Source organism: Dipodomys merriami, unplaced genomic scaffold (genome assembly GCF_024711535.1).
Source record: "Dipodomys merriami isolate MVZ:Mamm:240054 unplaced genomic scaffold, mDipMer1.0.p SCAF_31, whole genome shotgun sequence".
NCBI lineage: Eukaryota > Metazoa > Chordata > Mammalia > Rodentia > Heteromyidae > Dipodomys > Dipodomys merriami.
The window spans coordinates 16,271,490-16,296,946 of NW_027204604.1; the positions used below are offsets into that span (position 1 = coordinate 16,271,490).

Here is a 25,457-nt window from a genome sequence, read left to right on the forward strand (position 1 = left end):
GGAGGGTGCACCGGGCTGAGTGCTCGGGACAGCTGAGTTGCCATCTGGACTCCTGGGCTTGGTAACAGAGCCCTGATGATTACAAGAACAGTTTTGCTGGCATGGGGAGGTGGAAACGCATGGAAGCCCAGGAAGAGGGAACACAGAGGCAGAACCACTGGCAGCTTTGACCCTAGTCAGAAAGACCCATAGAAACGGATACAGATCAGGTAGTGGGGTAAGGAGAGACAGCAACACAGACCGGGCGGCGGGCAGAGCTGGCGGACCAGGCTGGCGGAGCATCGTGGCACCAGGCAGGCCTGGTAAGGACAGGCCGGCCGGACTCCCTGGCCTCGCCCTGGCTCCTCGCCCTCTCTCCCTCCACCTCCTCCCGTCTGGAAGTGCTGGCTGCGCCCTCACCACGCACTTGAAAGTGAAGCTGGCTCCCCCTCCCACCGCCGCCCTGCCTTACTTTCTTCTCGTGCAAGACATCACCTTCTCACATTCTGCATAGCTTATTAATTTTCCTCCGTCACGCCCTCCCTCGCTGCTGTAGACATTTTACTGTCATTATAAGGGTGTTCATTTTTGCCTGTTTTATTCATTGCCATGGCCAGGCATCTAGAAAAAAAAGTGTCTGCAGTATAATAATGATTCACTTAACTATTAGTTCAGTGGGCCAGCTGATTGGCTTAGTAAACATCAAGTTGAGTGGGCTAGATTTGGTGGGTTTGGGGTTTTTTTGGTGGCATTAGGGTTTGAACTTGACACTTTTTTTTTTCTTTAGTTCTTACTTTTGTTATACTATCCTATTTTGTGCCAGGACCCAGCCTCAGACCATGGTCCTCTTACCAGTGCCTCCCATAGGAACACATCATCATCGTTAGGTTTGGGGATGAAATGCTGGAAATGCCCTGCCTGGTGAAGGAGGAAAAGCGAGCATAGTGGGAATGGTGCTGTGGCTCAGGGTGATAGAGCACTAGCCCTCAGTGCTCAGGAACAGCTCCTTAAGGGAAAGATAATCCCTACGGGGCAATAAACCACGTACTCAAGCGTCTTCTATCTGTCTAGCCAAACGTATTCCTGGGGATCAGTGGTTGTATATAGTGCAGCCTGTGTGTCTGTAAGCCCCTATCATTCTTCTGCTGTGTGTATGCTGGCTCTGGGGGTTGAACTTGGGGCCCTATGCTCTTCTTGAGTTTTTGTGCTCAAGGCTTGCGCTCTACTGCTTGAGTCACAGCTCCACTGCGGGCTTTTGGGTGGTTAATTGGAGATAGAATCTCATGAACTTTCTTCCCCAGTCTGGCTTTGTACTGTGATCTTCAGATCTCAGCCTCCTGAGTAACTAGGATTACAGCTGTGAGCCATCACACAGCCCAGCTGTAATCATTCTTTTATTCTTCTAAGAGCAAAACACTTCCATTGTAGATGTCTGGCTGTTGCTGACAGGATTGCCAGTGATCATTCATGGGCTTGTGGTGTGTTACCAAATGACTAATTTCTGTTGGCTTGAATGGCTGAATCAGTAGTTACTCATGCTCAAAGTGCACAATCCCTAAATACTTTGGGGATTTATCTCTTTTTCTGACTTGAACTATTCCACTCATTTAATAAAAGTGGGTGGATTATATTTGGTAAACACAAAGTTGAAAACCTTTTAGAAAGTCTTATTCCCATAATCTTTTAGTACAAATTAAGTCCTTTAAAAGGGAGGCTTGGCTCATTCCTCTCACCAGTAATGCATTACTTTAAACTTCTTGTTTTGCTTTTACCTTATGTTTGAAAAGATGATAATAGTCCATCAAATTAGATCACTCTAATTTGATTTATACTGCTTGTGCTGAAATGTGTTCAGATCTAATTTTCCATGTGATTTAAACTGTCTTATTTCAAAATTTTCATTTCTTATTCACAGCAACATACCAACATGATGCTGCTGGCTTTGATCTCAAGATAGAATTGAATTATTTGATTCTGTACGTTGTAATTGTTTACAACAATTACAATAACGGTGTGTCAGCATTTTTCACAATAGCTGCATTGTTTTAGTACACTTCAGTCAGTAGTATTTATTCAATGCACACTGCTTGTCAAGAATCCAGCGGTGGGGCTGGGAAGGTGGCTCAGTGGTAGAGCGCTTGCCTCACATGCATGAGGCCCTGCGTTCAATTCCTCAGCACCACATAAGCAGAAAAAACCAGAAGTGCTCTGTGGCTCAGGTGGTAGAGTGCTCGCCTTGAGCTGAAGAGCTGAGGGACAACACCTAGGCCCAGAGTTCAGACCCATGACCGACAAAAAAAAAAAAAAAAAAAAAAGAAGAATCTAGCAGTGTAGCCCAGTGGCAGAGTGACAGCCCTGGCTTCCGTACCCACCACAGAAACATCAGCAAAAACCACCCACCAGTGTCTTTACCAACCATTTGCCAGCCTTTTTTTTTTTTTTTGGCCAAACAGAGCAATTCACTGTTCTGCCCTCAGAAAGCTGAGCAAGAGCAAGAGCCAGGAGAGGTGGGTGACTGGAGGGGGCGCTACAACTTAGCCTCACTCTGCGCCAGCAATTTGGGATCTTCATATCATTTGAGTTAGCTTTTACAAAACAACGTCACTCACTCCTGTCCCCGTCTTGTAGAAGGGGAAACTGAGTCCCGAGGGTGAGAATTTGCTCGAGATCATCAAGCCAGTTACGTAGCGGGTGGCGGTGCTGGCTTGGAGGTGCTCAGCTCCACGTGCCTTGCTGCCTTAGGAAACCTCTGCGCCGCGCATGTGCAGGTGTCTCTCTTCCCAGAATTCCTGATCGCGAGAGCAGCTCAGGTTCTGAACAGCCACAACTTCTTTTTTGCCTACTCATCTTAGACGTTTTGGTGAAGAACATTTTATGTAATCAAAATGGTTAGACAACATCTGTGGGTTCATTTATCATTTCTTTTTCTTTTTTTTTTTTTTTGCTTATGTGGTGCTGAGGAATCGAACCCAGGGCTTCTGGCATGCAAGGCAAGCGCTCTACCACTGAGCCACCTTCCCAGCCCCTCGTTTATCATTTCTTAATTTTGATCCGTAAGAGAATCTTGTCTGAAAGTCTCAGACCTGGCATCCTTAGTATGATGCATTATCTTAAGTTGGCACCCAAGGAAGGCTCTATTACTCTGTATAAGCTCTTTGAGAGGTTTCTCTAATGACCATTCGAATAGAAAACTGGTGGAAGACTTTTTAAGTCAAGCTGCTTGATCTTTTTGATTGATTTATTTATTTTTTGGGTCCAGTCGTGGGGCCTGAACTCAGGGCCTGGGCGCTGTCCCTCAGCTCTTCAGCTCAAGGCGAGCGCTCTACCACTTGAGCCACAGCGCCACTTCTAGCTTTTTTCTTTTTGCTTATGTGGTGCTGAGGAATCGAACCCAGGGCCTCAGGCATGCAAGGCAAGCGCTCTACCACTGAGCCACCCTCCCAGCCCCAAGCTGCTTGATCTTAATTGAGTGAAAAATGAGGATTGCTAGGATTAAAAAGTACCATAAGATTTAATTAATTTTAAGCTTCTATGAATAAATTTTCAGTTCTATCCTGCAAAAAAAAAATCTTTGCTGTTATCTCCTGCGTTCACCTTCATCATCATGTGTCAATTCTAGTTTCCAACAACATTAAAACTAAACAAGGGCCAGTAACACATAAATATTTTAAATATGGAAGGGATAGTAATATATAAATATTTTAAATTATGACAGGGCACCAGTGGCTTGTGCCTATAATCCTAGCTACTCAGGAGGTTAAGATTTGAAGATTATGGTTGGAAGCCACCTTGGGTAGGAAAACCTGGGAGACTCTTATCTTTAACCATCAAAAAGCCAGAAGTGGAGCTGTGGCTTAAATGGTAGAATGCCAGCCTTGAGCCAAAAGAAGCTCAGGGATAGTGCCCAGGCCTTGGTTGCAAGCCCCAGGACCAGCACTAAAATAAATAAATATTAAATAAGTAATAAATCATTGGTGCTAGTAGCTCGTATCTGTAGTACAAGCTACTGGAGAGGCTGAGAGTGTTGGAACTGTTTCGTGGCCAGCTTGGTCAGAAAAAGTTGAAAAGGCTGCATCTCAATGAAGAGCTGGGCAGGCAGGGCATGATTCTAGCTGCCAGGATCATCCAGGCAAGAACCCAGGAAGGAAGGAAGGTCCTATTTGAAAAATAAGTCACAAGAATCTAGACTGTTCTCTCAGGAAGCACGAGGCCCAGAGTTCAAACTGCAGAAATGCCAAAAAACCAAATCCAGAATCATGATTGATTTCCCTTGGGGTTGGAAATCCTAATGGTGGTATTTTTCAGATGCGTTATAGATGGCGGCGTCTCGGACATGGGATATGTTGGAGGAGGAGGGGACGGGGGGAGGGGCGGGCTCCTCCGGTGTCTGCTCTGGAGATGGAGTTCCACGTACTTAGGACGGCTTCTTCCTCACTCCTTCCCTTTCGTAGGTGCCCTGGAAGAACTTACTTTCCACCACCCTGTCTCGTCCCGGCCACGAGGCTTTGCCTCCCTCCCTTCAGTGGAAATTTTCGCTTATTCAGAATTTGAAAAGTTGTGTTTATTTTATAGTTAAATGGCTAGACTTACCTGGTGCCCTTAGGACAGCCTAATAGTACGTGTTATTTCACTGGAGGTAAATCTTGGTCTCCTGAGTAGCGGTGGCTGACAGTCGTGGATACTTCCAGAGAGGGGCGCTGTGGCAAGAACAGTCTCCAGCCACGCCCTGAGGCCTCCCGAGCCAGGGCCCCCCCCCCCCCCAGGCCCTTGTGCCCAGATGGCCAAGCATCTGTCCTTGGTACTGCCGGAGAATCTTCCTGTATAAACCCACATGTGGATGCGCCACAGCATGCCGGAGAATCTTCCTGTATAAACCCACATGTGGATGCGCCACAGCATGCAAAAGCAGATGAAAACATCTGCTGTGCATATTCTGATGGAAGTAAAACTTTTAATACTTTAGAACATGAAAAATTAACACTTACTACTTTTTCATTTTCAGTTTATCGATGGTCGGCTGGCAAAACTAAATGCAGGAAAGGGCTTCTCTGATGTATTTGAAGAAGAGATCACTTCAGGTGGTTTTTGTGGAGGTAAAGACTGTTTTACAGTACGCTCTCCATTTTCTAAATAACATCTTGAGCTTATACTTGTGTTTGATTGTGTATTTCACCAACAGCTACTTCTTATCTGTCTCCTAGCTAGACACTACTTTAAGTGCATATCACTTTGCATGATTTCTGTTATGAAGGCAGTGTGAAGGTCTCATGAATTGGTGTCTGCTCAATTAATCTCTTCATTTTATTGGAAATAAATAGCACAGAAGACTAGTTGACTTGAAGCCATTAGCCTTTCCTCCTGAACTACAGCACCTGCTATATGGCTATGATGTCTATGACTATGTTTTTTTTTTAAATGAGGTTATGACAGAAATAGAACATTGTAATATAATTAGAAAGGAAATCTAAAAAGAAATATTTGAACAGCACAAATCATATCTATTAGGGTATTATTAATCCAGAAATCATTACCTGTTTATCTTTGTAAACTACTGCAGCCTTAGGAAAGTTTTATCTGCCACTCTATACATATAATCGCTCCTTCAAATGTAAATATTTAGTGTTACAATCATCTCAGTAATTGATGATTTATGACTTGACACTTGTTTCTCAATTCCAATGGATGGTCCTGGCTTGCAGAGATTTGTTTTGCCTAAGTCTTGAAATGTCCCGTTTGTTCATTTGTCTACTTATTCATTCACTCAGCCAGTGCTGAATGTTCAGTATTCTCGGTGCTGGTATCTCAGTGAACATCTTCCATCTTCCTACGTTCATTTTGAATTGGAACAATAATACTGGTATTTTCCTGTTTGGTGTGTATTTGTTTTGAGAGCAATTCTTAAATCTATATGTGTGCAATTGCTAGAGTTGACATACAGTGCAGGAGAAGGGAGTGAGCAGGCATACAGTCTCCGCATGTTAAGTTTTCTTTTGGAACAGTGCTTTAGTTGCCACACCATAAAAACAGAAGGCATTAGAGAGGGGTGATTTTTCTCGTGAAAAGGGCGAGCTTGGTGGGTGTAGACTCACGGTGCAGGTGTGCCGTGACCTGCTGGGTCGCGTGGCCTTTCACGGACAGCACCAGGCCTGGCCAGCCGCCAGCGTCTCCACCTCAGCCCGAGAGACGCCGGCCGAGGCCCAGCTACTCGCTGACCTCAGCTCTTTGGTTAAAAAAAAATAGCTTCAATGGGATTCTGGTGTTAAAATAATGCTTCTTTACTTCTTAACTCAGACAAGCGAAATATTGTCAGCTTATGGACAAATGGCTTGGGGCCTAAATTCAGCATTTACATAACTGCTGTCTCATTATCTTTATGACCCGTGGGGCAGGTAGCTTTTGTAGAATTGAAGATGACATCTTGTGACAGTAATAGGGTAGAACTATGATCTTTTTGTACAGTTTAACTCTCTCACGGTAACCATTGGTCCACATACCTCTGTAATAGAGGTAGATGGCTATTCGAGTGATCGAAGAGGGTAATAGACTTTTTCTAACTAAAGATCTATTATGTTAAAAAAGAGTAGGGGACATGATCACTGAGTATTGTCTGATGGCTGCTTTTAGTAAAAATAGTTCCCATTGCTTGGCTGTTCTTTATTATAGTGAAAGGACTCTTACATTCTAACTTATGGGAGCAAATGTTTATGCAAAAGAAATGCCTAGTTCAACATCTTTCAGTTTCAGTGAATAAAAGAGTTCCTTAAAAATGTGTTAAAGTGTTATTTTTAGCTGTATTTTAGATTATGTTAGTGATAAATAGAAACTATTCTTAGAACAAAATAAAGCATAAGTTATTAGACTTTGAAATAAGCAAAATGAACAATCTTAATAAAACTTTGTAATGCCTTTCTAACAGCTAATTAATTAGGAGATACCGTGTGTGTGTGTGTGTGTGTGTGTGTGTGTGTGTGTGTGTGTGTGTGTGTGTGTGTGTGCTCTTCAAAATAGTTTCTAGAGCTGGGAAGGTGGCTCAGTGGTAGAGTGCTTGCCTTGCATGCATGAGGCCCTGGGTTCAATTCCTTAGCACCACATAAACAGAAAAAGCCAGAAGTGGCACTGTGGCTCAAGTGGTAGACCGCTAGCCTTGAGCTGAAGAGCTGAGGGACAGCGCCCAGGCCCAGAATTCAGGCCCCACAACCGAAAAAAAAAAAAAAAATAGTTTCTAGAAATGTACTCCTCACGTGTAGGAGAAAAAAGAATATAGCAATGTCATGAATGTTACCTATTCTTCCACAAAGTGAAAACTTCTGACCTCATCACTTTTCTGGGAGTAATGCTAATAATTGCTGATACTAGCTGTTATGAATATGTGACAGAACCACTCCTAGGGGAATGACAAGTAGTATTATCTCATGTGATCACACTGGTAGTATTGATTTGAACTCAGGACGAGATACTTGCTAGGCAGGTGCTCTACTGTCGAGCCACAGCTCAGCCTTGTCCCTCCCACAGTCCTGTGGCAAGTACAGAGAATGGGCTGCATGTATTCCTGGCTTCATTTACCTGCTCAATAACCGTAGTATATTAATTCTTTATGAGAAGTCTTAGCAAACACTGTAGTAAGCCAGCATGGTACTCAGACTTTTGGCTGAATCAAAGCAAAATTCTGTCTTGAATATCTATGAAAGACGTGTTTACACAGAGGCCCGGAATGATCGCTGGGCTAGGAGAAATTAACTCAAACTGGAAAAACAAAAAGAAAGTTCCTTGAGGCAAAAGTAATTTTGACATTTCAAGGAAGTGTCTGTTTTCTCCCTTTATCCCTCCCGACATTGCAATGGTAGTTCATAGGCTGTGTTCATGTTAGCATCACATTAATACGAGGGCTTTCTATTCCTGGATCGAATCAGAGCACACGGTAAAGCATCATCACCTACGTCTAGGTTGTGGAGATACACAGTTGGATCTGGAGGCACGGGGAAGGCATCTGTAAATGAGTGGGGATTTTCTCGACCTTTTTCTGCCCCATGAATCTCCATGGTCAGAACTGTTAAGGAAATTGTATGACCTCCCTACGTCCCTGGCTCCCCTCAGGTGATTCTCGCGGAATCTTAACTTTTCAAGTACTAAAGCTACCATGCGGTGGGGAAAGAGAAGCACATGCCCGTTGTGGTTGAAAAGCAACGACGGAGGACAAGAAGCAGAACAAGAACCTGATTAGGGGAAGCTGCTAAGAGCAGGCGCAGAGAAGAACACGACTTTTTTTTTTTAGCCAAAATAAAGCTAGTTGTTAAACCCACATCAGAAGCTCTCAATAAAGGTGGACTACAGACTGATTTCGTTGGAGTGTGTAGATTCTCCCCATTGGTTTCATGTCTTCATGGTTTCTTAGCGTCAGCTGTTAACGACTTTTATTTACTTATGTTTCTTTCTATTGACTGAAGAATGGGAGAATTTGAGGAGGCAATGGGTGTTTATCAGCTCCAGTGGAATTCGTTTTGGTCCACGTTGAACTCAAGATCAATTTACATATTTTGATAAGTGACCACAAATTATGGGAACTTAAATATATTTTAAAAAAACATTTGAAGGGTCTTTGTACGAGTGAAAATTGAAGGAAATCTGCCCTTGAGCATGACAGCGCCAGTTGTTTAACAAGAATAATGTTAGGAAATTCCTCAGTAATGCTAATTAGTTGCCATAAACCAGTTAATTTAAAAAGAAAAACTGAGAGGGTTTTTTTTGTTGGCATTCAAAACTAATTTTTTAAAAGATTAGTTTTAGTTTTTAGCATTACTGAAAGATTGTGTGCTTGTCTCATAAATTTTGTAGAAATAAGAACCATAAATCCTGAAAACATTAAAATTTAAAGAACCAGTGGGCCTTTTCATTTTAGAAACAGAAGTCTACTTAATTTTGTTGCATCTCCACATCATCTGTGTGTGTGGGGGGGGGGTGGGCGTAGGTGTGGGTATGTACATGTGTGTGCACCCGTGTGAATGCTGTACTGGGGCTTGAACTCAGGACTTGGCATTCTCACTTGGATTTCTCTCTCAAGACTGATGCTCTACCACTTGAACCACACCTCCACCTCTGGCTTTTTAGTGGTTAATTGGAGATAAAGTTCTTATGGACTTTTCTGTCCCAGCTGTTTTCAAACTAAGATCCTCAGATCTCAGCCTCCTGAGTAGCTAGGATGACAGATATGAGCCATTGGTACCTGGCCACTCAATCTTTTTAACATAGAAGTAAAAGGTATATAAACTGATGGAATAAAATACAGCATCTAAGCAATTTGAATAAATGCAGATATATAATACGTATATCATCTATATTTTCATCATAGTTAAGAAAAACTCCTTGAGAAATAAATTGATAATTTCAAATTTGTCATCATTCTTCAACATACATTAAATAATATGTCTTAAGTCAATGTCATATGAAATACATGCCTTTTCAACAAGCAACTTATTTAACATACCTCATATAAAATAGGTTATTTTAAGTAAATAACAGATTGCTTTGTGAGGATGTGAAAAACAATGCTAGTCTCTGTAGTTTTCTCCAAGAAAAAAAAAGCCCAGTGGCAGTGCTGAATACTAAGAGATATGAGAGTCAAAGCTGCTTCTTCAGGTCTCTTAAGTTAGGGAAAGATTTTAAGTATAAAAATGAATATGATGGGGCTGGGAAGGTGGCTCTGTGGTAGAGTGCTTGCCTGGCATGCATGAAGCCCTGGGTTCCATTCCTCAGCACCACATAAACAGAGAAAGCCAGAAGTGGCACTGTGTCTCAAGTGGTAGAGTGCTAATCTTGAGCAAAAGAAGCTCAGGGACAGTGCCCAGGCCCTGAGTTCAAGCTCCAGGACTGGCAAAAAGTAAATAAATAAATAAAATGAATATGGCACTGGGACACTCTGCCTGATTTCTACCAAAGATGTAATAATAACAGCTAGAATTGTTGGACTGGGGTCATTCTGCCTCTCTTACTTGGTAGCAGTAAGTAAATAACTTTTAAAAAGCTACAGCCACAGGAAGGAACATTTATTTTTAACCGAGACTCTATCTTTTACTGTGACTTTTCATGCTTATAATGTAGGAAGTGTTTAAGCATTTAAACACTCAATGTGGTAGTTGAAATCCAACTGAAATAGCTTGATAAGAAAGATTACTTTCAATTATTTCTGTGTGGTTCCTCATCTTTTTGATGAAGACATTTCTCTGACTTGGACACATGCTGATCACCAGAGTTTACGAGAGCTGGTTTTGTGGGCATTTGAGCTTTCTGGTAAGCATGGTGCTCTGATTCACATTTATGGTTTCATAACTAGAATATGTTTTCAGAAATGTTTTCTAAAGCCATGGTTTAACTACATTGAAATAAAATCACTTGTGCACGTGAGACCCATACAAAATAATGTTTTGTTGTCGATAGTCCTTTGCATTTCCAAATTTCCCTCTACTTCTGTATTTCTCAGTGCAATTGAAATACTGTTTTAAATGAACTTTATTGCTGAAAGAGGCATTTAAAAAAACATAGAAATAAAATGTGGAAAATTTACTTTAAAAAGCATGGACTTTTAAGTTTCAAAAGCAAGATTATCTAATTTTTTTTTTCTCAAAACTTAATGTTACAATGAACGTTTATAAAGCTGATTCCTGGTGGCCCACACCTGAAATCCTAGCTACTCAGGGAGCTGAGATCCAAAAGCCCACAGTTCAAGGCCAGCCCCAGGCAGCTAAGTTCATGAATTTCCGTCTCCAATTAGCCAGCAAAAAGCAGGGTTGGAGGTATGGCTCAAGTGGTAGTGTGCTAGCTGAGTGAATGCAAGAGCCTGTATTCAAGCCTTAGGCCTGGGGTTGGGGGACAAAAAAAAAAAAACCCTTATAATCAATCTAGTTTCATCTATGAATGAAGGAAGTGATTGATTTAAATGGTGTCAGTTGTTCTGTTACTAAGAATCAGCAGTTTATTAATTCTTACAAATGCGATCGTATCTTTTGCGACACTGCAAATAAAAACGCCGGGAATACTATGGCTTGAACTTTGGTGCTGAGATTTGCTTTTGACCAAGTACTTTTCATATCTTGCAGGGAACCCAAGGTCATACCAGCAGTGGGTGCACACTGTCAAGGTAACCACGGCCCTCCCACGGCTCTCCCGCAGTGCAGAGCCAAGTTCAGCGAGCGCTCGCCTGAGGCTTCCGCTCACGTTTCTATTTCTGGTAGCCAAAGTGCAGTATGATTGTTGACAATCATCAACATGACCTTAAGATGGAAAGCTTTGTCAAAGACAAATGGCTTTTTTTTTTTTTTAAAAAAGGGAAAAAAATACCAAGATTTCTCTGCCACTTTATATAATTTTCCACAACCAGGAATTAAATAGAGTGGTTGATTTTGATGGGGATTTTATAATTCCCGATAACCAGGAATTAAATAGAGTGGTTGATTTTGATGGGGATTTTATAATTCCCGATAGTAGGATTTTTGTCAAAAGGATTGGCTATAAAACTTTTTCTACAGATTGAAAACTGATTGTCCATTATTAAAACAACTAATAAACGTTGCATTTCCATTTTATTAACTTTTATTTATGTAGATATCACTTTCCACATTGGTCTTCTGCCTACACTTAAAAATGAGATGATTTTTAAATGATGGATTACACCAACTTGAGAACAGAACCAGGGTACTTAGATTTTGTTTTAACTTATTAAAGCATTTGAAGACCTGTAACATTAAACACGTGGGTCGTTAGTTAGAGAGAGTTCTGTTTCTGTACACCAGCTGTCTTATTGTCAAGACCATTTGTCTGAAAGCATTTGGAAATTGTCTGTCTTTCCCTTGGCAGAAAGGGAGTGCTTTCTTCAACACGGCCGTGACTAGAGCGACCCCTGCTGTACGAACAGCATACAAATTTGTAAGTGTTACATTTTCTGTTAAGAAAGCTCTAAAGCAGCTTAGAGTTCTTGTTGAGTAAGGAAGATTGGTTATCAAAATTCTTTCATTTATGGAAAATGTATTTATTTTATCTAATATGGAAGTGGCTCTTCATTCCATTTCACAGCAACTAGCAAAATGGCATAGTACATTCTGGAAACGTCCATGATGAGGTATCATTGTGTGAGTCTGACTGTTTCGTATAACAATGTATTTTGATTTCTCCTTATATACTTGAGGCTACAGCAAAATGAAGCAGAAAAATATGATCATCTCTTTGCTCAAAGAGGCCTTGATATTCACATAAATTAGTGTTAAAAGTATATCAATGACAGTCATAAACAATGAAAAATGTGAAGGAAAAGTCACTTTAATATGAAAATTAAGACTCTTCAAGTCTTGGTTGTTTATTGGTAAGTTTCAGCTGGTAAAGTGTATTCCATCTCCCAGGTAACTGAAATGGATCTAGGGAGGAGGAAGAGCAGTAGTTATTTCAACTAATTATTTAAATTGTAGAGCCAAGGGAGGGAGGAGTATCTGAAGAGATTGGCATGCAGTAGAGGACGTTTGCATGACGTATGCTTGGGGTCACATGTGGGCAAGGCCCAGATGAGTTCTAATTCTGGGAGCGGGAGGGCAAAGCACTGTTCCTTGGTCATTATTTTTGTCTAGTGGAAATGTGAGGGTTAATATAGGGCCCTTTACATAGATTAGGAGACTTCACAAATAGGATACTGATGGGGAAGGTGATTTATCTATTCTAAAGAACCATAGACTTTGTTCTAGTGTAAGCTGGCTTTGTAGATGGGAATTTGATTTGGAATAAGGTCCCTCTTTCCCAGGGACTCGGGGGTCCGTGCATGTGTCCCTCTGAGACGCACTTAGGGCAGGCAGGCGTCACTGAGAGCGTGGCTCTGAGTGGGCATTGTGGGTGCCGCCGGTATCGATGCACACACCAGGCCTCCTTTGTAGCGAGACGTCAGTTCAGCGGATGAATTTGCTGCTTCCTTCCCCTTGGAGAAAGAACAGCATTGTACCTGACAATTCAACAGACCCAGATTTGAGTCAGGCTGGGTGGACTTACTCTCCCTGTACCAATTTCCTTACCTGTCAGACAGGGTGCCAGTAGTCTATTGGACTCTTGGAGTCGCTGTGACCACAGAGACAGTGCATACTAGGCACCCGGCACACAGTTATTGCTCATAAAATCTATTTATGAAACATCTACACCCTGGAGATGGCTCTGCTGATCCCCTGAGCAGGAGGGGGTGTGGGGAGCTCAGCAGCAAAGCTCCGCGGAGTTGTGTTGTCTGAGCTTCTGGAAGCCTGCACCTCTGCCCTGCAGCTGGGATGCTGGGGGTGCCTCTCCCACTCTGGTTGCGTTGGTCTGCTGCTTCAGTCCTTCCTGGGTGGTGGAGCTTAGAATGCAGAAAGGGCTACGTGTCAGCTGGCAACGACGTTTGTGAAGTACACAAAGACAGCGCATGTGTCCAATAGTTAAGTTCACTATGGTTTAATAGTAAATGGACGGTACCTGAGGGGTTTTATTTTATTGTATTTATTTGTCTATTTATTTATTTTTTTTTTTGGTGCTGGTACTGGGGCTTGAACACAGGGCCTGGGTTCTGTTCTGTCCCTGAGCTTTTTTTGGCTCAAGATTGGTGCTCTGCCACTTGAATCACACATACATTTCTGGCTTTCTCTGTCTCTCTGCTTTCGCTTTCTCTTTCTCGCTCTGCTTTCGCTTTCTCTTTCTCTCTTTCTCTCTTTCTCTCTTTCTTTCTTCTTTCTTTCTTTTCTTTCTTTCTTTCTCTCTTCCTTCCTTCCTCCCTCCTCCTCCTTCTTCAATAATTAATTGGAGATGAGAGTCTCACAGACTTTCCTGCCTGGGCTGGTTTCCAAGCTCAATCCTCTGATGTCATCCTCCTGAGTGGCTGGGATTATAGGTCTGAGCCACCTGTGTTCAGCCTGGTACCTCTGAGTTTGGAGATTTCCATTATAATGTTGCTTCTCTAAATAATGTGAATAGTTGGCCATTTCATCTTGTATCTTGTTCTTTAAAAGGCAATAGGTTCATATTGAGTCAGACACATTTATCATCATTTTCTAGGCAAAAAATCATGCAAAACTGGGATTAAAAGAAGTGAAGAGCAAGCTCAAACACAAGGTGTGTCATGTTCTCCTTTTTACCTTGATTCTTGTGTTAGTTTGAAGCATATACTTTATAAATCACATAGGATTAATGTTTTAATGGCTCTTGAAATATGCTTGCCCCTTTGTTCAAGAATGTATTTTTCATAACAAGCCCTCTGGCAAAAGCCTGCCATTCCCCATGCATCCATGGGGTAACCTCACTGAATGCATATTTTATCATAGAGCTCTGGAGCTCTTCAAAGATGCTTTAAGAGGATGTATGTTTTCATAAAGCTGATTGCCTTGAAATCACAATTGAAGTTCTTGCTTCAAGCTGAGAATTGTTTAAAAGAGATACCTTTGGCAGAAAATTAATCTAGAAATGCTACGATTTAGTTTTATAGGCTCTTTCTAACAGTAGTTACTTTGAATTAGTTATTAATTTACAATAGATCATATTTGATCATTTGTATATAAATCTATGACTACCACAGGTGAATGAATAGGGGTGTGTGTGTGTGTGTGTGTATGTGTGTGTATGTGTGTGTGTGTGTGTGTGTGTGTGTGTGTGTGTGTGTGTGTGTGTATGGGTCTGTATATATGAGTCTGGCTTGCTTTGATTTCTCTGCCAATTTTATTATCAATTGTTATATTTTGAATCTTTGGTGAAAACTCAAAAAAATTCTTCCATTGGATGATGGAAAATAAATTATCTTCAAGTAAATTTTAAAGTATTCAAAATAACCATATTATTTAGGAAATTTTTAGTTTCTATAGTAGAAAATGTATTTTGTTTTTAAATACATTCTTTTAACTTAAAGGTCTAAATAACTTATAATAGTATTTTGCTATCTGCATATTGATCAGGCATTTTATTACTAAGTAACTTTGGCAGTGGAAGGGATATTCAAAAGTCATTACACATCCTTTTTTCTGTGTGTAGGAGAATGAGGAGGAGTATGGGAGCTGTTCTGGTCTGGTACAGTATACACCGGTGTACACATCACACAATGAAAAGGAAGGAGCCCTAGAGAAGCGTAAACTTGCACAGGTAAGGTCATTAACCTGAAGCCTCCACGTTCTAAAATTGTGTAACCTCGCTGAGTTCTTTAGGAACAATTATGGACCTGTCGATTTTTGAATCTATGTTGAAGGAAGGTGTGGGTGGAATCTGGTCAGGTGGCTGGAATCTGGTCAGGTGACTGGGAATGGAATGTTCAAATGTCATCTCCACAAGCGTGTGGAGAATTCCCAATCTAAGAACGCCACATGAACCATCATGATGCCAGACAGGCAAATCCCACTTCCGACCTGGTGCACGGGCCATGTTCACAGCACAGGTGTAATATAACATTGTGACAGTAATACTGGTACAGTTACCTTTGGTCATTGTGTCTTAAGGAACATCCGTGAATTTTGTCCTTTGTCCTTATCCCCCAAATACCTCAGAATGTTTGTACAAATAGTTTAAACTCCAAAAAGAATCCCAAATCTGGAACTGGGAGCCAGTGGCTATGCCTGTCATCCTCGCTACTCAGGAGGCTGAGATCTGAGGATCACAGTTCAAAGCCAGCCTGGGCAGGAAAGTCCATGAGATTCTTATCTCCAATGAACCACCTGGAAAAGCTGGAAGTAGCGCTATGGTTTAAAGTGGTAGAGCACTAGCCTGAGCAAAAAAGCTCAGGGAGAGTACCGAGGCCCTGAGTTCAAGCCCCAGGACTGGCACCAAAACAAAAAAAGAAAAAGAAAATCCCAGATTGGAACCATTTCAGCTCCCAGCCCTTCGCATCAGCAGTGCCGGGGAGGTGAGAGGGATGGAGACACGCAGACAGAGTGGTTGTGACTCCCTAGAAGCCACAGGTTTCCTTTGCTTCGAAACCACGGGGAAAATCACGCAAGGACTTGTGGTCCTTAAACCTGTCCGTGGAAGCTGAACAGGGCGCCTTCCCCCACAGCGCTGCTCTGTCCCCGCCAGCCCGTGACCCATGGACGTAGTGTATGGGACTCTCAGGGTGCTCTCAGAGCACCCTGGCCTAGCCACACACAGCCCTTCACCCTGTGGCTGAGCCCCAACATTCAACCCTTAAGAGCCCCAACATTCAACCCCCTGGAAGAGCGTTATTTGCTCACTGTTGTAAACTCAAAAAAGCCATGAAGTCTAACCTTCAGTCGTCAGGGACCGGGTCTCTCTTCAGAGTTGGAAATCAGATTTGCTGCAAATACTTTAGCCCTCTGAAAGCTTTCCAGGAGGAGCTGTTTGGCTGATCCACGTGAGTTGATAAGACCCCTCATTCGCGTCTACAGCGCTTTCCAGCCACTGCTGTGAACACGAGATTTTTTTTTTCCTTGTTAACTGATGATGGCTTTGCTGTCGACTGTCCTGGCTTTTCTCACATTACTTTATATGCGTTCAGTTCCTGACTGGGAGCTCTCACGCCTGAATATCTTACACATCATGGAGTGTTTACTGCCTTCCGAATGGATCATTTGGATTATAGTTGCCATGGTGAACAGGTTTTTATATTTTTAAAAAAAAACTATGATAATCTTGCTGTACTTAGAGGATGTTTTGACGTGAAAACATTTATAATACAGGTATTTCTTTTGTAAACATCAACTTTCAATTAAGAGCACTCCTGTCAACTCCTATTTTAAACTTGAAATCTCCCTTTTCTTTAACATAACATTCATATAACTCAACTATAAAAGAAATGACTACTTTCATTTTGCTTTCTGTTCATTCTCTACCACTTGAGCCACACCTCCAGTCTAGCATTTTACTAGTTAATTGGTGATGGAACCTTGCAGACTTTTGTGCCTAGGCCAGCTTTGAACTACAAGCCTCCAGATCGCAGCCTCCTGAATAGCAGGATTATAGGCATATATATACTATATATATATATATATATATATATATACACTAATATATAGGCATATACATTCATCATATATACTGTATGTGTACAGCATGTGTACAGCGTGATGTCTTGCTATACATAATGCAGTTACTACACTCAAACAAACTAGCAAATCTGTCTCCTTCACAGGTAACCGTATGTAAAGAGTAACACCTGCTCTTGAAGTCAAGTCCCAGCACACAGCACACGATTATTAACCATACCTTTCATGCTGATTGAGGAAATTGCATTGGGTTGTTAGGAAAATTCCGACAGGGTAGCAGGGTGCCTTCAGTGTGTACTTTCAGACTGCTCAGGCTGTGATTTGGTCTCCTGTCATGAACTCAGCTAGCCGCATTCATTCTTCAGCACTTCGTGGTCTTCAGACGGACTTGGCAGAGATGATAAGGAGCGGGTGGGGAGAAGCAGGGCTCATTCTTTCAAGAATTTGACCATGACGTTGCCCTTTGAGATTTGAGATTTTGCGAAGCTCACATCTTTAGGGTTACAATATAGATGTTAATAGCGTGCCAGTAAAGTTTTGAAGCAATATTCTGAGCCAGGAATTGTGTCTACCAGTGTGTATCCCATTGTACCGGTGGCTGTGTTTACCCATGTGTATCTATTTTAACAGCTAAATGGAGGTCATTTATCAACCAACTATATCTTTGGCTGTCTGACAATTATTTTCTACCTTTCACCCTTAATATTTTCCCTCAAGACTCTCAGAATTCTTATATTGATCTTATATTGCTCTGAATTGATAACCTATAGCAGATGGCAGCTTATTTATTTAAAAAAAAAACAATGCGGCATATTGAAAGTGAGAGTGTTGTCTAATCTTTACTTGAAGTTTTATTCAATTCTGTCGCATTAGAAGCTCACATGAGCCACGTAAGACCATACCAGGACGCTCAGTGTAAGCACCAGGCATCTGGGAGCGGGAATTGGGACAGGGCTGGAGCCGGAAACTGGAAACCACCTTCTGCGCGGTTTGTTCGTCATAGACTGGCCTTTTGCATCTTTGTACACCTGACATAAGTCTTTCAGGCCATCAGATGAAGCAGCTACTATAAATGGTCAGGAATTCTGGAATCAAATTTCGTGTGAAGGAATACACTCACTTCACTTAGACCAGTCGTGAACCCCTCGTTCAATACACTCCAACCCAGAGACATAGAAGACCATGTTGCTAGGGATGCTGGGAGGGCAGAAGGCTTACTTGGCTTGTCAGGGAACGCAGTTCTTGGAGAAAGGATTTCAAGGACTGACAGTATCTCATAAGGTAGCCACTGTTTGTGATTGCTTTTGTAATGCTGGGCGCACCAGAAAGTCATCTTGAAGAAAACATCTAGACAAGCCAAAAAAAAATCTATATTTGTATGATCCTAGAGCCTGGATGGTTCTGTCAAAAATCTGAACTTTGATAAGTTTGATCAAGCCAGTCTGTGTGACTGAGGAAGGAATCTCAGCAAGCACAATGGGCTACCAGTGGAGAGAACGTTAGACTAGACTCTGCATGGTGGTCAAGGAAATCAAGAGGGGTGAGCCATAGTCTCGTCTCTCATCTTCTCAGCCTTCTAATTGCAGAAGCTTCACTATTTCTCCCTCATAGATAACCCGTTGATCTAATCCAGATAGGACCCAGTCGAAGCCGATGTGAGACTCTGCATGTGTTATTTCATGGCGGTCTCTATTCCAGTGAGTTCTCTTACCCCTCACCCTTCATCTGCAATAACGCTAGGATCCCTGATGTTATGATTTTCAATTAAATATGTATTTCAAAGAAAGTTAAATGTGGTTGAAGACAGACTAGGGAATCCGTATGTTTTTATGTATTCATATTCCATCTGTTTCTACCTTGATATGAATAATCATAGATTAATAAAATTTAACAAAATATATTTAAAGTGGATAAGGTACAAACGGTTCATGCCTGCCTTGCTCAGCAGCCGCAGTGAAAAGTGCTTCTTTTAGAAGTCGTTCTGGAATTGTAGGAAGGAGAAGGATGAATCGGGTGTCTTCGAGCTGAGAGCTCAGTGCTGGGGGAGGTGGAGACGCTTCCTGACTGGTGCAGTTTGTATCATTTGAGAGGCTCGCAGACTTTTCCCAGAGACAGCCTACATTCTGAGTCCCTGACTGGCCCTCACGTGACAGTTGAACCCTTTCTTCTTCTTCTTTTTTAATGTACACTTAAAGCACACTTTTAGCTTCCTTCCGTGAAGCGCACTGAAGTAGAAGACAGCCCTTTCCTGGCTGATGATTATATTTGATTATATTTGAATCTTTTCAGTTAATGGTTAATGGTAGATTTCTTGCATTCTAATTTTACCAGTAAGATCCCTACAGGTCTACATTCTTAAATTTTTAATGTTGTAACAGAACATGCCACCCCTTTTTTTCCCCTATTCAAGCATAACACAATCCAATTTTCCTTCTTTCATTAAAAAATTATTATTATAAAGGTGTTATACAGAGGGGTTATATAACTTCCTTCATTTTTCTTTAACCTAAGAAGTTGACTCTTAACAGCCTTTCACTTTAAACAATATTTTGTCTCTCTATTCAAGATTTGAAACCTCAAATAATAAAATTACCTTAAAGGATTTGGCACGTGCTGGGCACCAATGGCTCTCATCTATAATCCTAGCTACTCAGGAGTCAGATCTGAGGATCAAGGTTCAAAGCCAGACCAGGCAGGAAAGTCCACGAGATCCATATCTCCAGTTAACCATAATGAAAATGTGGCTGAAGTGGTAGAGTGCCAGCCTTGAGCAAAAAAGCTCAGAGACAGTGCTCAGGCTGGACTGCTCACCCAGGCCCTGAGTTCAAGTCCCAGGACCAGAGGGGGAAAAAAAAAGGATCTAACAGGTAGTAAATTTAATGACTTAAAAGCCAGATTCTGTAGGGGCCTGCTGGATTCGGTGATTCAGATAATTTTCCTGCCCTTATCTCTGATGTGAAGTCTCAATTTTGGGAGGGTTGAAAGCAGATGAAGGTACAGACAGAAGCCTGGGTTCGCGGGCAGCCAGCCGGCTCCTTCATGCCATGCGCCGTCCTTGACTGTCTGGGAGAATTAATTGCATGATTCAAAGCCCTGCAGTCCAGATGTAGAAGGAGGAGTAGAGAGATTAAGCTACGTGTGCAGAGTTCTAGATAGAAGAAAGTGCAAAGTATGCGTTCAAAAGCTGCTAGAGTGGTTCTAGAACATTCAGTGCTTTTCCTTACTCTGTCTTGAGGTTGGCAGGCTGCTTTGGATGGAGGGCAGCGGGAAGACAAGGGTGTGACCTTCAAGGCTAGACAGAACTCGACGTGGAAGATGGCGCTAGCATTTTTGCCTTGAGAGAAATAAAGTAGCCCTTAGTTTTATTTTCAACGTTGGTAAAATGGGGCCAACAATACATGTCATTTTCCTAGGTCGCTGTTGTCATTTACAACATGGATATAAAATGTCTCCCATGCCGTAGGTGCTAGGAACCATAGCCGTTCATGGGCACATGGCTATCTTGAGCGCCTGGTCTTTTGTCGGGATGGCAGGGTCTGAATTTCTTCTCTTGGCGCCTACGGCCCAACGTCTTTAAGCGGCGTCTCCTTCCCGAGGCAGCTGGGAGGAGCCTGCAACTTTCCCTCTTCATTCTGAGTAGCATAATTGATGCTCAGCTTGGTCTGTGATTTGAGAAGCCATGCTTCTCATGCCTTTCTCTGCTGAGAAATCCCTTGCTTAGAAGGTTGCAAGATCATGTGGCTGTTGTGTTATTGTGGATAGAGAATAGGGATTTGACTCATCCCCTCCCAAGTCTCTACTCAGCCCTCTGTTTCAGAAGTACACCTCAGCTGCCCAGAGAATATTACATTGCTAGAGAGATTTATTAAAGATTTTATGTTCCCTTGTTTTTCACAATATGAAAATTGGATTGTGATCACCTGAGCTGCATGTATCATAAAGTAAAAACGCGCACACGTGTGTGTATGTATGTATGTGTGTGTGTGCAGCCAGCTCGTAGTTGTATATATGGTGTTGTGATCTGGTGTGATAGGAAAGGACAAGGACCTAAACCTCGTCTCCTGGGCTCCATCACTTCGCTTATCTTTCGGATAGACGGTGGCTAGGCAGTCCACCCCCAAGAAACAGTAATCTGTGTGCCAGGCTGCTAATTAGTCCGGTTATTTTCTGTCTCGTTGATGAGGCTTAAATAAATGTCAAGGGTACAGCCATGAGAATCCCCCAATTAGGCCTCACATTTGTAAAGCCTGGCCCTGTCCCCTTTGTGTGAGGTGACAGCTCCAGCAGCAGCCCTGCCTAACAGGACCCCAGGGAGGGGCCCCGGCTCTGCTCTTATTGAAATCGGGGCCCTCCGCGTCCCGGGAGAATACTGCCTACTGCCGCTGGTCTCCGCGCGGCCCGGTCTCAATCCTCCTGTACACTTGCCTTCTTTCATCAGTTTTGTTTAAAACCGGAGCACCAAAGACTTTGTGAACAATATTTAGACCATTAGGTCTGCCACCTGAAATCATGTTTAAAAATGTATTAGGATTTCCTAAGAATAAGAAATTCCCTTAAATAATAGGCCAAGTTTGTACAAACGGAATGATAAAAGTACCATTTTAAATAGCACGGGCCACTCCTGGCGTAGCTCAGCAGTTCTGGTGTGCGCATGTCTGTGTGCTGGCATCACATGTACACACTCACACTCACACACTCTCCCTGCTAGTGAGCAAGCGTGAGAGCTTATCTCCATTACAAGTCAATGCTAACAGATGGATGGCCCCAAGCAAGGCAGAAATCACCGCCAGGAAATCGAGTGGAAGCCAAGGGCTGCTGCTTCTGGTTGCTAAGCCCTATGGAAGCCCTGGCACACGGGTCACTTTAACTACTTCATGTCTGGGGCGAGCAACAACTTGCCTACACTTACACCTACTCAATCAGTTATGTAAAAACAGCCCAAGGAAATAGAGTGGAAGGCTGCTTTCATGTGTAATGTGCCTTTTGATGAATAGACTGAGAATCAGGGCCAAAATCTGGTGTTTAACCAAATGTACGGTGTTTACAAACAGAGAGGTGACTCATAGTCACAATGAACATTAATATGACTGAGAACTATTAAACCTGTAGACAACTCTCTTAACATGGTCACATACAACAGGTAAAAAAAAAGTTATCATGTGTGTGTGTGCGTGTGCGTGCGCGCGCGCGCTGGTCCTGGAGCTTGAACTCTGGACCTACGCACTGTCCCTGAGTTTCTTTTGCTCACGGTTAGTGCTCTACCACTTGAGCCACAGTTCTACTTCTGGCTTTTTTTTGGGTGATTAACTAGAGATGAGAGTCTCATGGACTTCCCTGCCTGGACTGGCTTTGAATCTCCATTCTGGGATCTCAGGCTCCTGAGTAGCTACAGTCAGAGGCATGACCAACTGGCTCCAGGTAATGTCAACAGTTTTTAACAGTGGATCTCTTGAGTCCACATTGGAAAATGTATGTGTCGTATTGTTAATTAGAAAGAAACTTGTTTTCTCTGTTGTTTCTTTGTTGAGATAATATTAGTTTCCAACGTGTCAAGTTTGATTATGTTTCAACTTGTTTCAAAACAAAAACAAGAAAATGAGTGCTAGACTACAAGGCTGCCCTCTAGTGGAAGACATGTGCTTCTCTCAATAGAGCATCAAACTTGTGGAGTAATCCTGTAGAATACAATAGAGGACACCTGGAGATGTTTACATCCTCATAAAATTATTGGAGAGCATCAGTCAATCAGAGAACTAATTCGAAACCAGACCTTTCCATAACTAGAACCTCATTTTTCAAATGTTTACCTCTGCTTAACAATACCTAGATCACTAAAAGGATGAAGTGGAACATTACTAATATAATCACGCGTCACATATGTTTGAAATATTTTAAAATCAACACATTTTAATGTTATGATTTTACTCTTCAAATTTGTTCCTATAAATGACCATATTATTTGTTACAAAATCAGGAAAGAAAAACAAAGTACTAAAATTGCCTGTTTAGTAAACCTAGTAAGTATTTCAATTGTAACTTTATATGGAATCATATAGCTAATGTCTTTCTGATTCTGTTTCCTGTTTTCTGTTCTATGTAACTTTTTAAGGGCTTTCATTGCTATTTAAACCAACAACAGGTCTCTATTTCAAAAGTACCCACCACCTTTTTTGGGTACACAAATTCTTACTTTCTTTTAAGCATCTTAGGATAAAGAAGTGATGACCGCCCCCCTTCCCCTCACTACTCTGCTTTTGTGTATAGAGCTGCTTTTACAGTTTGTCAGAGATCAATGTTAGTGTTGATAAAGGAAAAGCCGGTCATATATATATATATATATATATATATATATATATATATATATATATATGGGTTACAAAACCCTGCTGCTGCGTGTCCCCTGAGAGAGAAATTGCCAGAAATGTCAATAGATATATAAGTAGAAGAGCATAAGAGCATCTTATTATAATTTGAGGTGGATTTAGGCCTACTCCACATTGTTCTTTTCCTAATAGGTAACATAAAACACTAGAATACATAAATATCCTCCGGTAGCCTCTGCCCTGAGCCAATCACAAAATAAGGCTGCTGTGTCGCAGGCTTTCCCAAAAGTTCTTTATGGCTTTTCTAGAAATGGAATAAAATGCCGCTGCTCACAGCAGTCGGTTCCCTTTGTGCCTTTCTGTGTGTTTTTGACATTTATAATAAGTGCTTTAAAAAACTAGTATGTTTTGATTCTGAGACCAAAATATTATTTTAGTAGCAAGATTTTTACTACATTTACTCACACACATACACACTTTTTTTTTGTCGGTCATTAGGCTTGAACTCAGGGCTTGGGTGCTGTCCCTGAGCTTTTGCACACACACACTTTAAGATCAGTTACTTATGTGTCTGGTTGTACGCATACACACGTATTACAGTAGCTGTATTGCTATGGTTAATGTGGGAAATAAAATCCAGCTACACTTATTTTCCTAATCAGTTACTTTTCATACTTAGTCATATACATTTTGAAAACACAGTTTATAAATGTGATCAGAAATCATATGGTCTTGTAAATTAATGGTAATTTTCATGTATCCTTGTTAGAAAAGTCAGCTTCACCTTACTTAATGTAGGAAACCATTTTCCAGAAAATACAATGACCTTGTCATGTAGTAAGAAACCTTTTTAAATGTTGAGGTATTGAAACACTGTCAAAAAAAAAGTATAACTACATATAGATTGCCATTTATCCCCGTGTTGCTGATTTATTTATTTATTTGCTTTGGTAATAACACTTAACAATCGTAGAAAAGTTCTGGCATTTACATTATCTCTCAGCCCTGAAAAGTCATTGAAGATCATTGGTAAAATTGGCATTTACCAAATATTAAAGATCAGAAAAAGTAACAGAACAATGTATTTTAATTATTTACAGTTAACAAAGTCACTTAGCATAGGAGCAGCCCTTAAAAGTTGGCTTAAAAATATGAAGCTTGGCCCAGTGCCAGTAACTCAGGCCTGTAATCCTAGCTACTCAGGCAGAGATCTGAGGATCACAGTTCAAAGCCAGCCTGGGTAGGAGAGACTCTGAGACTCTTCTCTCCAATAAACCAGCCCTAGGACTGGGGGATAGAAGCTTGAGCTAGGTGTGTGTGTGGGGGGGGGGGTCACACCTATAATCATGACTACGAGGGAGGCTGAGATCTGAGTATTGAAGTTCAAAGCCAGTCTAGGCATAAAACTTGCTGAGATTTTTATCTCCAAATAACCACCAAAAAGCTGGAGCAGTGGTCAGGTGGGAGAGCTCCAGGCCAGCAGGCATGCAGGACTCTGGGTTCAAGCCCCAGCACCAGCACAAAAGAAGAAAAGAATAGAATGTTGGAGCTTGCAGCCATCCTGACAGGTGAATGCGGAGAGCTGGGAGTCCATGGCCTGCTCTCTCTCCCTGACAGGCCCCATGTCCACTGGCCCCGAGGCCTGAGGAGCCCGCGGCTGTTGGATGGAGCTTTATACAGAGACATGAATTTGAAGAGACTGTCTCTGGGTTGATTCTGATAACGTATTTTACCAAACTAAAATTCCTAATGCTGCTCAGTCAGAGGTGTTCTATAAAGGAGGTTGGTTCTGCTCTTCCCTCAGTTTTGAAAAATCGAATACAAGGACATGTTTAGTAAAATAAGAGGACGGATCTCCATCTAGTGTCGTTGAACACAAGCTTCCATTGGGGTCATTGGTGGCGTAACGTGGGCGGAGGGGACACAGGTGGGCAGAGGGGACACAGGCGGGGGACACAGGTGGAGGGGACACAGGCGGGGGACACAGGCGGGGGACACAGGCAGAGGGGACACAGGCAGAGGGACACAGGCAGAGGGACACAGGCGGGGGGACACAGGCAGAGGGGACACAGGCAGAGGGGACACAGGTGGAGGGGACACAGGAGGGGGACACAGGCGGAGGGGACACAGGCAGGGGGACACAGGCGGAGGGGACACAGGCAGGGGGACACAGGTGGAGGGGACA

The 25,457-nt window shown here is 42.2% G+C and overlaps 1 protein-coding gene across 3 annotated transcripts in view; it reads left to right on the forward strand.

Moving 5' to 3' along the window:
* Nucleotides 1-25,457, forward strand: part of Dennd1b (DENN domain containing 1B) — a 171,563-nt gene that overhangs the window by 134,176 nt on the left and 11,930 nt on the right. For all 3 annotated transcript variants that reach the window (XM_070041888.1, XM_070041889.1, XM_070041890.1), the window contains 5 exons: nucleotides 4,982-5,072; nucleotides 11,070-11,110; nucleotides 11,827-11,895; nucleotides 14,026-14,082; nucleotides 14,992-15,099. In XM_070041888.1, the coding sequence (XP_069897989.1) occupies nucleotides 4,982-5,072; nucleotides 11,070-11,110; nucleotides 11,827-11,895; nucleotides 14,026-14,082; nucleotides 14,992-15,099 (366 nt within the window). The remainder of the gene's footprint in view (nucleotides 1-4,981; nucleotides 5,073-11,069; nucleotides 11,111-11,826; nucleotides 11,896-14,025; nucleotides 14,083-14,991; nucleotides 15,100-25,457) is intronic.